Here is a 15,105-nt window from a genome sequence, read left to right as displayed (position 1 = left end):
GTTAAATAGGCATTTTAAAAACAATAGAAATCAATGAACTTTTCTTAAATGTACTATATCAGAATCTGCCAATGAATGACAGTATAGTATTTGATAAGTTCAAGAGAATCAAAATGAGTAATTCTAATTCTGACAAGACAATTGCTGAGTAAAATGACAATCTGACAAAACTTGTATTGAAGCAATCTTGAACATATCAATGGAGAAAATTCACCAAGATGGCATCATGCCACCATTTTTTCCTGTCTTAAGATTCCACTGGGCTTTTTTCCACAGCCTACGCCAAGCACAGATAAACTATGGCCTGTAGGCCAGACCCCTAATTTCATGTGTAAAGTTTTATTGGTTTACATATTATCTATGACTACTTTTGCACTAAAACAGAGTTGAATAGTTAAGACTATATTCCTACAAAGCCGAAAATATTTACTCTAATTGCCCCTTTAAGAAAGATGTGCCAAACCATGGCCTAGACTCTAGGTCCTAGAGATCCTCACTAATAAAGATAAATGATTCTTACGACTGAGTGAAAAATTCTCTACCAATGAAAGCAGATGCTTAACTGCTGGTCTGAAAATAATTCCCAGTAAGCAAAATGTAGAAACTAAAGCAGTCTACATGTATGTATTAGCCAGAAAAATGAACAAAAAATATTTATTATTATGCTAGCTACTTATATCTATGAAGCATTAATAACATTATGTTGGGATTATTATACATTATATATTATACAATACACACACAAACACATAGATATAAGTAAAACAAAGAGGACAAAAAATATAGTCTGCTTTTTAAAATCATGCTTTGAAAAAAATCAGACTAAAACGTAACCAGAGCCAACTCCAAAAATTCAAGTTGTTCATAGGATACGAAATGCCTAGAAAGTAGTCATGTTGCAGGTTCTCCCCTTACTGGCATCAGGCGTAGAGATCCTACGTTCATCATTTATTGGAAGATAAAGCAAGAAAAAAAAAAGCGTTGGAAGAAACTCACTTTTGTGCTTTTCCCTTTCTCCACAGAAAAATACAGGAATCCCTGGACTCAATGCCTACTCCATGTTCTTCCCAGACATTTTATGTTGCTCACCAGCTTCATGTTCAGGGTCGCAAGGGGCTCTTTCCAGACCTCCCAAAGTTCCCCATCCATGCAAAGGACCCAAGGGTTTCCCAGTAAATTTACTGAAAGATCATAAAAGCTACGCTAATTTAGTACTAATCTCTCCCTTATTGTATTTTCATAACACTTGCATGAATTCACAGACCAAAGTCTATAAAGCTACGATGCTAACTGCTCCCCTCTACGTGCAGCACTTGCATCAATTTCAAAGATTAACCACTACAAGTACATACACCACATGCTCAGCAAACTAGCCAGGTTCCAAAAAACGAACACTGCCGCATCCCAGGTGTAGAGGCAACAAAGGTAACTCAGTGAATAGGCTAGGAAAAGGAATGGGCTGACTGTGGGCTCCAGAGAAGCCCCTTTGTGGTGAACCACAGGAGCCATTTCTGACAATCAAATTGTCAGGTCATTGGAGAAATGTACAGACCACGTCTCGCAACCTCCCAGATCCCGGCAGTACCCACTAGGAGTGTCAACAATACAGAAGCTCATCCCCTCTCACACTGCCCCTGAGCTCTGAAGTTAGGTAATAAAGATGTGTTGCCAGCAGTAACTTGGCAATTGTCTGTCTATATCCATAAAGCATGAGAAGAATGGGTAAACAAAATGGTGAAAACTGACAAAAAACATTATGGAATAGACAAAAATGAAAGCACTTGGCAAAGCTGAAGCTGAAATACGGAAATATTGGTTTTGTCCTGCAAGATCAAGCTCCTCAGGACTAGGGGCCACTGCTCTGACGTAGGGATACAGTCCCTATGAATTTCTGCTTCTCTGGTTCACAGGAAGTATCACATCTGGTTAGGTTAATTAGCCTAGTAATCTTATATCATTTTCCACAAACTCCAAAGAAACTGTTTTATACTGGGTCTCATTCTGAAGTTGTATTTTCGAGTAAGCATCCTACCTTAATTGAAGCAATATGGAGCAAAGTCTCTCCTCGATGATTTCTTTTCATAGCCATAAGACTACTGGGCGATAGCTTCATTGCTGAGGGACTACACATCATTCGTCTGTAACTTGGACTATTCAGTGTAGAAGGGGGCGTACCTGGTGAAGGGCTAATGGATTCATCTAATATATTACTGCTTTTCCTCCTCACTGTGTCACCAACTTTAAGTTTCTTTGAAGGTGGTGAAGAACATCCAGGCAATGGCATGTTTTTTGAGAGCACTGTTTGCTTAATAGAATTTCCACTGGTGCTCGGACTGCTGCTTCTACGTCTCTTAGAAACAGAACTGGAAAGTCTCTTGCGACGCCCACGTTTCCCATTATGACCTGATGGCAAGGATTTCTTAGATGTAAGATCGTTTTCACAGAGAGTCTTCTCAGGAGTCACTACTTCATTCCTGCTCTCAATTTCTGGAGACTCAATTTGCTCAGCCAATGGTAAAGAGACTTCAGTTAAGCTTCTAGAACATTCAGATTTTGTTATGGAGCCACTCGCTAGTAAGTCTATTTTAGCATTTATCTGCGGACTAGCAATAACAGATGGTTGGCTACAGAAGGATACTAGCTTTTCCTTAAATTCCTCTTCGGAGTCAAGTTTACCGTCTTCTTTTTCTGCCTGTAAATTCCATTTTTGGTTGATTTCAGCCAAAGTTTTCTTTTTCTTTTTTTTTCCAGATTTTGTGGAAGCCTTCTTAGCTCTCTCAGAAACATCCACTGGAGGGCTTGTAGAGACAAATTCGTACATGGAGGCCTGCTGAGCATTTTCATCGTTTATCACAGGAGGATGAGTTTGCACTGAAACTTTACTCACAACATACCTGACCTTCTTACTTCGAGGACTAAACCACATTTTTATTGAATTCTTCTTATATTCTGCATCACTAAATAAACTTTTCCTAGATGTTTCTTCTTTCACATCTGATAGGAAAAAGGAAAAGAAATCTGTTACACGACAATCTCTCCCATCTTGAGCTCCCAAAGAATTTTGTTGATAGTTCTCCTAAGGTGTATCACCTTTTATTTGTGTACTTCTTCCTTCCCTCCTAGATTCTGAACTCCCTGAAAGCAGATATCCTCGTTCAACAAATATTTACAGAATCCTACTTTATTTCAGACAATGTTCTAGTGGCTGGAGACACAGCAGGGAACAGAACACGGGAAAGACAAAATATACAAATAAATAAGTACAACATACAGTCTGCTGTATGGTAGTGATAAGAGCCATGGAGAAAAGCTATACTAAATAAATAAACAGACTGATAGGCAGGTATGAGACTTAATAAGCAGTAGTCAAAAAAAAATTAAGACTTATTAACTGATGCTTAATTTAAAAAAAGACTTTTGAAAATCAATCAATATAATTCACTGTATCAACAAACTAAAAGAAAACCATGTGACTTTTCTCAACAGATATAGAAAAAAGCAAAATCCAACATCCATTCATTATTTTTAGAAAGGTTCAGCATTAGGGATAAAAGGAAACTTCTTCAACCTGATAAAGGACATCTACAAACTACACACCGCTAGTACCATCCTTAATGAAGAAAAACTGGAACTACTGTTTTGTTCCTATTATCTTGTTCCTGTCATCAAGAACAAGGTGAAGATGTCTGCTCTCACCATCCCTATTCAACGTCATACTGAAAGTCCTGGATAGCACACCAAGGTAAGAAAAAGATAATAAAAGGCACACAGATTGTAAAGGAAGATATAAAACTGTGTCTATTCACAGCTGACTTGATTGGCTATATAGAATATCCCAGAGAATCTTTTTAAAAAAATAAAACAGGTGACTGTAACAAGGTCATAGAATACAAGGTCAATGTACCAAGTTCAACTGCAACTGTATTTCTGTATACTAACAATGAACATGTAAACTGAAATTTTTAAAAAATCTGGTACTGTTTATAATAGTACCAAAAAAAATACTTAAGTACAAGTCTAACAAAATATGTACAAGCTCTGATTGCTGAAAATTAACAATATTTATGAAAGAAATCCTATACAATTGGAAAGACATACCGTGTTCATGAACTGGAATACTCATTATTGTTAAGATGTCAATTCTCCCAGACAGATTTATAGACTGTAACATAATCCCAAGAAAATTCCAGTATGTTTTAAAAAAAAATAATAGACAAGCTAATCCTAAAATTTACATGGAAGAGCAAAGTAACTATAATGTGGAAAAGCAAAAGACCTGGATGGCCAACACAACACTGAAGAAGAACAAAGTTGAAAGGACTACGCTACCTGATTTCAACTTACTTCAGACAAAATGAATCTCGGGAATTAAAGATAATAGTCACAACTCTTCAGGTACCATCTAAAGTAACCTCGAGCTATATAAACAAAAAACTAACAAGAATGAATGAACTATAACTATATACTCAAACATGCTCTTGAGCAAAAGAAGCCAGATATAAAAGAGTACCTAGAAACGGCTCCAACTAATCTAACGTGTTAAGTCAGAACAGTGATCATCCCTATGGGGAAAGGAGTCAGTGACTGGAAACAGGCAATGAGAGGGGCTTCTAGAGTACTGTTTATTCTTCTGGGTAAGTTCAGTTTGTGAAAATTCATCAAGTTATACATTTACGATGTATGTATTATATACTATATAAGAAAGTTTTTCTAAAAAGATACTATTTATAATCAGGAAATAAAACACAAAGATTCGTTAGAACTTTAAAAAAGAAAATAATCATTGTCCCTAATGACATTTTGTGAGTGAGCACTCTTTACACAAACACCTTGCTGCTTCAGCTAAGGTCATGAAGAAAGGCCTCTCTGAGGAGCTCACTTTTAAGTTGAGACCTAAATGACAAGAGGGAAGCAGTCACTTACGGATCTAGGAAAGTGTTTCCCAGGCAGAAGGCAGAGTAAGTGCCAAGGTCCTAAGATGGGAACCAGTTTAGCGTATTCCATGGATAGCATGCCATTGTGGCTGGAACTTGGAGAAGGAGCAGAAAATGGAGGGAAATGAAGTCAGGCAGGTAAGCAGAAGCATTCTATAAAAAGCTCAGTCTCGGGGTTTTTTGCTGCTACTCCTCATTCCACTCACTTCTGAGGTGGGAGGGATCAGGACTTTATCTGCAGTCTCTCCCTTAATAATCATATATATACATAACATACACGCAGTTATTTATGTATACGCTGGCAACTCCAAATGTGTAAGTGCAGCCCAGACCTCTCCCCTGGACTCCAGGCTCCACTATTCAACTGCCTACTTAACGACTCTACCTGCATGTCTACTCCTAGTAAGTATCTCACACCAAGCATGACCAAAACTTGCTCCTCCTACAATTTTCCCATCTCAGTAAATGGCACATCCATCAGTCCGGCTGCCTTAGGACAAAACCCTTAAGAGTCAAACCTGTCTCTGTTCTCTCTCTCACATTCCATATGTAAATTACAAGTTCTACCAGTTCTACCTGAAAAATACATCCAAAATCTGACTACTTTTTGCACCTCCACTCTTACCACCACAGTACCATACTGTCTCACTAGATTACTGCCCCACCCTCCTTTGTCCTCTCCCTGACGATGTCTTTGCCTCCTCCGCTCTAAGTCGATTCTCAACACAGCAGTCAGTGGTCCTTTTATAAGTGGTCAGATCCTGTCACTAAAACCCACCAAGGCTGTCAATCGGACTCTTAATAAAAGCCACAATTTTAGTCTAAAAGGCCAGAAATAACCAGACCCTCCATTTCCTTCCTGATCTCACCTCCTGTTCTTTCCTTCCTCACCATTCCAGCCACTGGGCCTCCCTATTGTTCCTCAAACACAAGAGGTATGCTTCTGCCTCAAAGCCTTCACATTTGCTGACCCTTTGCTTAGAGACCTCTTCCCCAAATATCTGCATGGCTCACTTTCTCACCAACTACAGGTCATTGCTCAAAGGTCACATTTTTTGTGAGATCATCCCTGACACTCTATTTAAATTTACAAATTCTCACCTCCTACTTATTTTACACCTCTTTTTGTGTCTTGTCTGTCTCATCCCATCAGAATATAAGCTCTAGGAAGGCAGAAGTTTGTATCTCTACCCTGCCATTCCCCAGTGTCTACTCAATGTCTAACACATAGTAGATGTTCAACCAATGCCTCCTGCTAAATAAATGAACTTAATGGGATCATACAACCCAGCTAAAGCAAGCTGGATCTCATTCAGACTCAATTCAGGAAGAAGAATGTTTTATGCTTTAGAATGATCACTCTGGCTGCTACTGAGAAGGAACTTTAGAAGAAAAGAATGGACACAGTGACCAGTTACATAGCTATCATCCACTAGAAAGATCACAGTGGCTCTGACGAGCACTGTAGCAGTAGAAATGGTAAAATACAAAACCTAAAAGGCTACTAATTAAACAAATAGGCAGGGGAGAGATGATAAAATGCTTAAAGCCCAGTAGCAAGAGGGCGTATGATACATTTCAGTAACTAAAAGACAACCAGTACACTTGCCTTGCAGAGAGAGCAAGGAATAAAGTGGTTTAAAGATGAAGACTATAAAGCGATAGTCAGACCGTGCAGATTCTAGCTGGCAATGTTAAAGACTTCGATACCTATGCTAAGAGCAATACAAAACCAATAAATTGCTTTATATGAATCAGGTGGCATGACTACACCTGTGTTTTTAAAAGATCCCTCTTGGCTTGAGTGTGGGAGAATAGGTGAGAAGAAGGCAAGAGTGGATGCAAGAATAATTATTAAGAGGCCGAAAGAGGAGTCTAAGTAGAAGACGACAGCCTGGGGAGGTGATAGTAGAAAAAGAAAGAAGTAGAATTATTTGAAAAATATTTAGGAGATAAGATTTACAGGATTTGGTGATGAAATGAATAAAGGAGAAGGTGACAAAAACAATTCATATGTTTCTGGCTTGCACCACTGAAGGCACCTAGAGAAAAAACACTGATGCTGGAAGAGACAGGCCGCCCGGGCTCCTGAACATCCCTACACACTCTTGCAGGATGTACCAAGAAGGCAAGGCCCTGGCTGCTTTGTACCCAGGCCATTGCTCAGGGCTGTGTTTGCAGCAAGCCACCGTGAGGGATGCAGTAGTGTCTCCCCAGGGGAAAAAAAGCTCCCCTATTTCTGCTTATTATAAAAACAGTCAGTTCCCCAAAGCTCAGAGCTCCTTTCCTATATCGCAACCCCCTGTACGTGCAGGAAGCCATGACAGGCCCTTTGCCAAGTATCATCAAAGATGCAGCACTGCACTGAGGAACTTCAGGGACAATGTGATAAAATATTTGCAAATTTTACACGTACATGCTCTTTCACAAAGCAACTTTACCTCCAGTAACCTATCTTACAAAATATACAAAATATTCATACATGTGCCTGAAAACATAGATGTGTTAATTGCAGCCATATTTGTAATAGCCCAAATTAGGAAAAAAGTCAGTGTTCATTCACCGGAAATCAGTTAACTATTGTTCATCAATTGGAAATCAGTTAACTATGCAGCATTTATATTACAAAATCTTATGTAGCCGTGATACATGTCAATTAACATGCAAACATCCTCAAGACACTTTAAGTGTAGCACAACCCTATTTACATTTTTAAAATTCTATTGTGTTTATGTCCAAATATTTTCATAAATTCATAAAAGAAAGACTAGGAAGGTTAAACAATGAAAACAGTACCTCTGAAAAAGATGTTGGGTTTTTTGGTTGGGGATAAAGGGTGAAGGGGGGACTTTCACACTTTACACACTTTTATGCTTAATCAGTTACTTAGAGAATGTTCTCTTATATTTCTTAGGTAAATTAAACAAATAGAAAATAAAATACATGAAGTTATATACCTAATTGGTGATAGAGCTGGCATTTGAATTCATGTTGCCACTAAGTAAACATTCAAAAGTTTCACTAAGTACACACTATATGTGATATTGTGATTTACAAGAAATATGTATTTGGTCTTTGTCCACTGTCCCAGGCACATAGTTCCTAAAACCCTTGTAATTTCCCGTATGAACCACAGGGGCATCTTTTGTTATATTTAGTTGTGTTCCCAGTTCCCAAAATAGCTCCAAATGAAAAAGGTGAAATGGGTGTCTTTTATTATTCATAACAAGCCCCATTTCAACCACACCTGAGTTTATGTTAATGAGGTGACTTTTGGAAAGCCCCTAATGATGGGGGCTTGTTGCCAAGGGAACCAACCTGGATTATAGGGCTAGAACTTTTAGTCCCACCCCCTGACCTCCAGGAAGAGAGGAGGGATTGAGGTTGAGCCAATCACCAATGGCCAATGATTTAATCAATCATACCTATGTAAAGAAGTCTCCATTAAAAAACCCCCAAAACAGGGTTAGAGAGCTTCCAGGTTGATGAACGTGTGAAGCTGCTGGGAGAGCGGCACACCCAGAGGGGGCATGGAAGCCCCTTACCCCTTCAACATACCTAGCCCTATGTATCTCTTCTGTCTGGCTGTTCCTGAGGTATATCCTTTTATAATAAACCAGTAATCTGGTAAGTAAAATGTTTTCCTGAATTCTGTGAGTCACTTAGCAAATTATTCAAACCTGAGGAGTTGACGGGAGCTTCCAATCTATAGCCAGTTGGTCAGAAGCACAATCTGGACTTGAGACTGGCACCTGGTGTTGGGGGGGGGGAGTGGAGGCTGGGTCGGGGGGGCAGTCTTGTGGGACTCTTAACCTGTAAGATCTGACACTATCCCCAAGTGGACAGTGTCAGAACTGAGTAAACTGTAGACACCCAGCTGATGTCACAGAATAGCATGATGTGTGGAAAACCCACACATCTGGTGTCATAAGTGAAACAGTACTGTATGTAACACAGTAGTGTGAGTAGAGGAGACACAATGGAGAAGTGAGCCTTTTTCTACACACATATAGTATAATCTTTGTACGTATTGTATTTTTTCAGACCTACTGATCTTGCCTGTTAACAGATGCTCCAGAAAGAGTCAGTGATGAACTGTACAGTTTTCCCTTTCTGATTCTGGCAGTGATCCCTCTTCAGGTTCTCTTGCTTTGTTTTTGCCTTTAAGCCCATTCACTTTTCTTTAAAAAATATTCCCTTGAAATTCTCTTCTCTCGCCCCACACAGGCAGGTAAAACCCAGGTCAGCCCAGCACAGAGGTGTGCACATAAATCGTGCTCAGAAAACATTGATGAATTGATGAATAAATTATCTGATATCCTCTCTTAAATCTTGACAGGTATTGATACAAGGGAGGTTAGAATTCAATTTAAGGGCTAGAAGAAATCTGAAGGATCACCTGTCCAATTCTCTCATTTTAAATATGAGGCATTGAAGTTAAAAAGGAGAGGAAGGGAGTCTCCTAACTCCCAATTCAGTGCTCTTCTCTCCACACAAACTGGATTATCAAGAGGACATTTCAGGTATAAAAAAGAACACCAGAAAGGCAGGGAAACTAGAAAAAACACCATCACCATGACCGCCACCACCTGACAGGATTGACAGTGACTAACAAATAATTTCATATTGCCTGATACTCATTCTCCAAATTAACACAGACTGAATCTCCTATAACCAACTAGGACAACTGAAATATGTTCTGTCTTATTTTTTTAAAAAGAAGGAAAAAGGACATTATTTGAATCATGTTTTTCTCCTGAGAGGTCACTCCTCATTCAAGCTGAAGAGAACTCTGTATAACAGTTTTCTTACATTATGGAATCAAGAGAAAAATTTTAATGAACCAAGTTCTAACACTAAGTTACTTTAAGAAGAAAACCAACAGCCACCGGCACATCTTTCGCCTAAGGACTGGTAACAGCCACTGTGTAGGGAATAAGCGTGTCTGACATTACTACAGTGTTATAAAACATTGTCAAGTGTGCTCTTCCTACAAAGCTTTCATAGTTAAAAGAGACAACGTAATTTTAATTTCATTTTTCTTACTGTTTCTGGGAATACATTTCAACATTTCTCATGTCTTAAAATATTAGCAAAAGACAAGGAAGTTATGAAATATCATTTTTTGAATTCCTTTTAGATATTCTTTATTCACACAGAACACTTTATTTTATCAGTTTAAAATTATTAATACACAAGAGGATTAATAAACTAAAAGCTCAGATCTTCTCTAAAGTTCAAAATCTCTTTTGCCTATTCTTTCACCTCATGTTTCTTAAGTACAAAAGTCCTATCCTTATAAATAGATCTACCATCTACCAAGTAAAAGACAGCACTTTAAACAGATAAGAAAAAATGAAACAGTGGATTTTGAAAAACAATTAGCATTTATCTCTGTAGAAATTTCAGAGATATGATCCCTGCCAAGCAAAAGAATTCAGTCAAACGCCACTCCACTCCAAAGAAGCTATCCCTTCCTTCTGGAAATGGAAAAGGAAAGCACTGCACTGACAAGTCAGTAAATGATAAACCCAGCTGGAAGGAGGAGTGGGTATCCGAATAAGAGCAGACCCTCTGACACCCTTTTACATCCGAACTGAACATCACCTGCTCAGAAAAGTGCTGTTAGGACAGGATCTTGGAAATAAAAACAAACAGAATGAGGATCCATTCACACAGACTTTATGTCTAAATTCAACAAGGTCTTTTCTCTGCAGTGACAAGTAGATTTCAAAACCAAGTCCTTTCCGACATAATCTCGAGACTAGAGAAAAGGTCAAAATGAAATGTTATCAAGATTACTTTTTAAGGAAGACTCAGCATTACAAAGTCTTAAAGGTTAATCCTCTGGTAGCCTGTAAAAACTCGTACTTGAGTTTTTAAAATTTATTATTAAACATAGCTGATGACATTTTCAATTAAAAACAATGTCAAATTCTGAAGTCCTCAACACTTATGAAACTTCCAAAATGTAGAATTAGGCATTTTAAAGGAAATTGAGGCTTGTAGGTAGTAACAACACACTCAATCAACTAAAAAATCTAAATCTAAAAAGACAACAAAACTTCAAACTCAGGAGCACATACTTCCTAACTTATAAAGGAGTAAATGCAGAGAGCATATATTTATGTAGTTTACATTGTACACAATAATCTCACTAGTCATCCAGTAATAAATTTACTTAAGAAGATTTTGATTATGCATCTTGTCCTAACTAAGCAAGAACCAGTACAGCAAGCATGATTTTAAGTTCTGGATTTTACACAGTATAACTAAGTTAAGACTGTAAAAAGCAAAATCACCACCACTGCTGGCATAAATCATACTACTAACAGCTACAACAATTTTTACGGGTGAATGCTTCTAAGCATGATAAATTATCATACTCATTTCATGAAGAAAAATATTGGTCCTTCCTCTACGTAGTAAATTTCCTAATGATGACATTTTTAAAACAATTCTATTCTCTGAATTTAAATATTTCTGAGTACACCACAAAATATCGAGGAACAGACAACACACATGTTGCTAAGGAGCTGCTTAGCCAAGTGTTTTTCTTAAAATTTAGTAATAAACTAAAGAAAAGGGAGGCAATTAGAAAATGTGATTTAGCTATCATTAATCTACATCAAAGGATTATAATGATGTACACTGTGTGCCTTTCAAATTATTCTCTATTATAGGTTTCACAGCAGAAGTTGAGAAAACTCTGACAAACTAGCCCCTTATTAAAAATCAAAGGAAAGTACTTTGCTACCATCTGTGCAACATTAACACCTTCACTAAAGAATGATTATTTTGTAAGTTAAGAAGTATTCAGTTCTATTTAAAACAAAACAACAGCGACACAGCTATTCAAATGCTCATCTTCATCTATTATAAAAAAGTCATAGCATATATGAAACACTATGTAATTTGCTACAGAAAGACCAGGATCTCTCCCAAACCAGAAAACAGAAGGGAAAGTTGGGATCCTATGAAAGCATAATCAAAGCATTTTTTTTAATGTCACCAACACCAACATATGCTTCACAAAACCTAATCAGCACCTGCAAGGTCTGATTTAATATGATAGGGGGCAAGAGAAAATAAAAACTTTTAAATTTAACGCCACTGGTAGAAAGCAGACTACATTTTAAAGAATAAGGTAAAATTATCCATAAATGGTTGTCAGAAAAATTTATGACAGACAACCTCTTCTCTTTAAAGTACACTGAACCAAGAAAAATTTCTTCAAGTATTTAGAAGTTCATTTGAGAAAGTATTACTGTAAATCAAGCTTCTTTATCTCCAGTACAGTATATACTATGTCCACCATTTAACAAGTTCTTCCTAATTACCCATCTTAATTATAGTAATTATATATTTTATAGTAAATGAAAGTAACAAGGTTCATTTGGAAGATGCATTGTGAACTACAGGTTTAAAAAAATAAATACAGAAAATGTGGGAGATGTCCAACCATTCCGCTTAATTCATCATCTTCAGCACCTGACTATTTAACAGAACCATATGATTTTGGAGCTAGAACTCAGGAATCACTTAATCTAATACCTTTATTTTATAATGATATCATTTTCCAATTTCCTCATTATAAAGAGGATCAACCATTATTCGTCCCCAGCTATTAGCTCCCTCTACGCATTCACCTAGTTTGCCTTATACTTTAGTTTTAGAAGTACTTGCTAGATAATAAACTAACATAAAGGTATATATACATGAAATATATTGAACAGATAAACTATAAGGAACCAAGGGATATACCGAAAGAAAACACCTCAAATGCCCTTCAAGGCTAAATTTGTTTTGGGGGACCTTAGGAGGAAAAGTTGATAACAATGCAACTTACAATAAGTAGAAAACACTTTGTACCATGGAAATTACAGATCCAGATAGAAAAGTATATGTTTATACTCTAGACTTATTTCATCTTCTCTAAATGTACCAAAGGAGGATGTCACCATTATAAAATGGATTATTGAAATCAAAACCTAAGAGTTTGTTTTAAAAATTGTTTTAATTAAGTCTAGTCTCTAGGATATGAATTAGTCTTAACGCTGCCAATTTTTCTCCAACACAATTCAACAAGTAAAGCAAACGCCCACACGTATAACAAAAGCACCGTGTTAAATGATAAAACAATAAGCAAGAAACTGACAGCATGACCACCCTGCTTAACCTAGGCCCTCAATTTCCTCACCTACAGAATAAAGATCCTAAAATTCTGATTATAGGTTAGGCAATCAGTGAAATTTCAATTCATCTTAAAATAAGTAAACTATTAAAGCCAGCACAGCTAAAGTCTAGTAATGACTAAATGTAATTATTATTCATTATAATAAGGAAAATGAACACAAAATGGCCTTTGGAAAGTGAATCACCATAATTCTCTCCCCAAACTCCACCTCTCCTCTGAGATGAGAAAGACAGCATTCCAAAAGGCCTCAGGTCCCACACAAAAACTTGTTCTCAACTCAGCAATTTTCCTAAATATCTTTTTTAATGATGAAATCTTAAGGCATTTCATATTCCATGGTCCACAAAATATGAAAACCATACTGATAATTCAAACATCACTAACTACAGTAAAATTTCTTGAGGAGTCATCTAATTCTTTGCACCACATGGTACGCAGTACCCCGGCATGCGATAACTGACTACAATCAACCCACTGAAGGTTATTCTGCTCCCCCATTATCACCATTAAAAATGTCACATTACTTGTTTATGGGTTAAACTATGTCCCTCCCAAAATTCATATATTGAAGTCCTAATCCCATTACCTCAGAACATAACCTTATCTGGAAACAGGGTCATTGCAGATATAATTGGTAAAGATGAGGAAAGTGGGGCTCTATGCAATATGAATGGTGTCCCTATAAAAAAGGGAAATTTGACACAAACATGCATACATGCATACCATGTGAACATGAAGACCACCTTCTACAAGCCAAGGAGAGGCCTGGAACACACACCTCCCTCACAGACCTCAAAGTAACCAAACTCACCTAGCCCTTCATTTAGAACTTTCGCCTTCAGAACTGTGAGACAATAAATGTCTGTTGATAAGCTACCCAGTCTGTGGTACTTGCTTACAGCAGCCCTAGCAAGCTAATATATTACTCTACAGCAACTGAAGAAGAATGAAACATCATGACAGCCACAGACAAAATATAGATAGCACCCAAATTTCAATGCATGGCCAACATTCCTAACGGACCACACATCTTAAAGAATCTGAGGAAAGCCACTTTCACATAGACATGAACCTTTTTCATATTGTACACTTAATTCAAGAGACTTGCTAATTCACCCCGGCCCCAAGCCCCAACACTGCTAAAAATGCACGGCCTTTTTTTTTTTTTTTTTGCGGTACGCGGGCCTCTCACTGTTGTGGCCTCTCCTGTTGCGGAGCACAGGCTCCGGATGCGCAGGCTCAGTGGCCATGGCTCACGGGCCCAGCCGCTCCGCGGCATGTGGGATCTTCCCAGACCGGGGCACGAACCCGTGTCCCCTGCATCAGCAGGCGGACTCTCAACCACTGTGCCAACAGGGAAGCCCTAAAAATGCATGGACTCTTAATTAACAACTCCTGTTTTAATCAATGGTAAGGGGCTGGGGGGAGGGGTAACAGATCATACACTAATCTGTTTTAAACAGAAAATAAAACACTGTCAGCACTGGCTTTGATAAAGAAGGAAAACGTTACAGATGAACTAATAAAACTTTTCTTCACTGTGCTCTTAAAGAGGTTTACTACATATTATTTTTTTAAAGTACTTTTTAAAACATGTGCATATATAATTACATCTGAAAATCAGTAAAACTTTATCACCATAGCACATTTTGTCATGAAAGGATGGAGTCTAATACAAAAATCAGAAAACTAGACGAAGAAAACTTTTCTTAGGTAAACTGCGATTTAAATTCTTCTCAGAAATATGGACCTGGTCAATACGACTCAAAGTAGTTGCCTTATTTCTTTATTTTGCCCAATCAACTTCACCTTTAGTAGCTGACAATAACACATCATGTTGGAAAACTAAGATCAAAAGTTTTCAAAACAGAAATTCAACCATTTTATATGAGCTTTATCAATCATTCATGGCATCCTGCCAGTCAAGAAAAGGTTCTCCCATAAACACAAGCTAAAATGATGGTATCTGGCCAA

The 15,105-nt window shown here is 37.6% G+C and overlaps 1 protein-coding gene across 1 annotated transcript in view; it reads right to left on the bottom strand.

The window, feature by feature from the left end:
* The window catches only part of BARD1 (BRCA1 associated RING domain 1), a 75,405-nt gene that overhangs the window by 44,441 nt on the left and 15,859 nt on the right, over positions 1-15,105 (bottom strand). The window contains exon 4 of the mRNA XM_030852830.3: positions 2,033-2,994. Coding sequence (XP_030708690.1) covers positions 2,033-2,994 — 962 coding nt within the window. The remainder of the gene's footprint in view (positions 1-2,032; positions 2,995-15,105) is intronic.

This window comes from Globicephala melas, chromosome 7 (assembly GCF_963455315.2).
Source record: "Globicephala melas chromosome 7, mGloMel1.2, whole genome shotgun sequence".
Taxonomy (NCBI): domain Eukaryota; kingdom Metazoa; phylum Chordata; class Mammalia; order Artiodactyla; family Delphinidae; genus Globicephala; species Globicephala melas.
Note: the sequence above shows the minus strand (reverse complement) of the source record. Positions and strands in the feature narration are given on the sequence as shown.